The 215-nt window shown below is 54.0% G+C and overlaps 1 protein-coding gene across 1 annotated transcript in view; it reads right to left on the reverse strand.

The window, feature by feature from the left end:
• The window catches only part of PHALS_10437 (hypothetical protein L916_09345), a gene marked incomplete at both ends in the record, with an annotated part of 1,872 nt that extends 1,866 nt beyond the window's left edge, over positions 1–6 (reverse strand). The window contains one exon of the mRNA XM_024725860.1: positions 1–6. This exon is cut by the window's left edge and continues 1,866 nt beyond it. Within this exon, the coding sequence (XP_024576594.1) occupies positions 1–6 (6 nt within the window).
• Positions 7–215: the final 209 nt, after the last annotated feature.

A 215-nucleotide genomic window follows, 5' to 3' on the forward strand; every position in this document is an offset into this window, starting at 1 on the left:
TGCCATAGTTCCGGGAGCCAAATACTGCGTAACACGCCAACGGGCCCTGTCCTAGGAGCAGTGCTACGTCATTGACGCCTTTTCCGTGCGAAGCACGACGCAGGAATGGTGCGTGAAAGCAAGTCTCCCCATTCGACACCCACGTTTTGTGTTCGGAAGCCGAATGGCAAGTGGCGTATCGTTCATGCTTACAATAAGCTCAACACTGCCACCAT

The sequence above is a fragment of the Plasmopara halstedii genome (assembly GCF_900000015.1).
Source record: "Plasmopara halstedii genome assembly, contig: Scaffold_470, whole genome shotgun sequence".
Classification (NCBI taxonomy): domain Eukaryota; phylum Oomycota; class Peronosporomycetes; order Peronosporales; family Peronosporaceae; genus Plasmopara; species Plasmopara halstedii.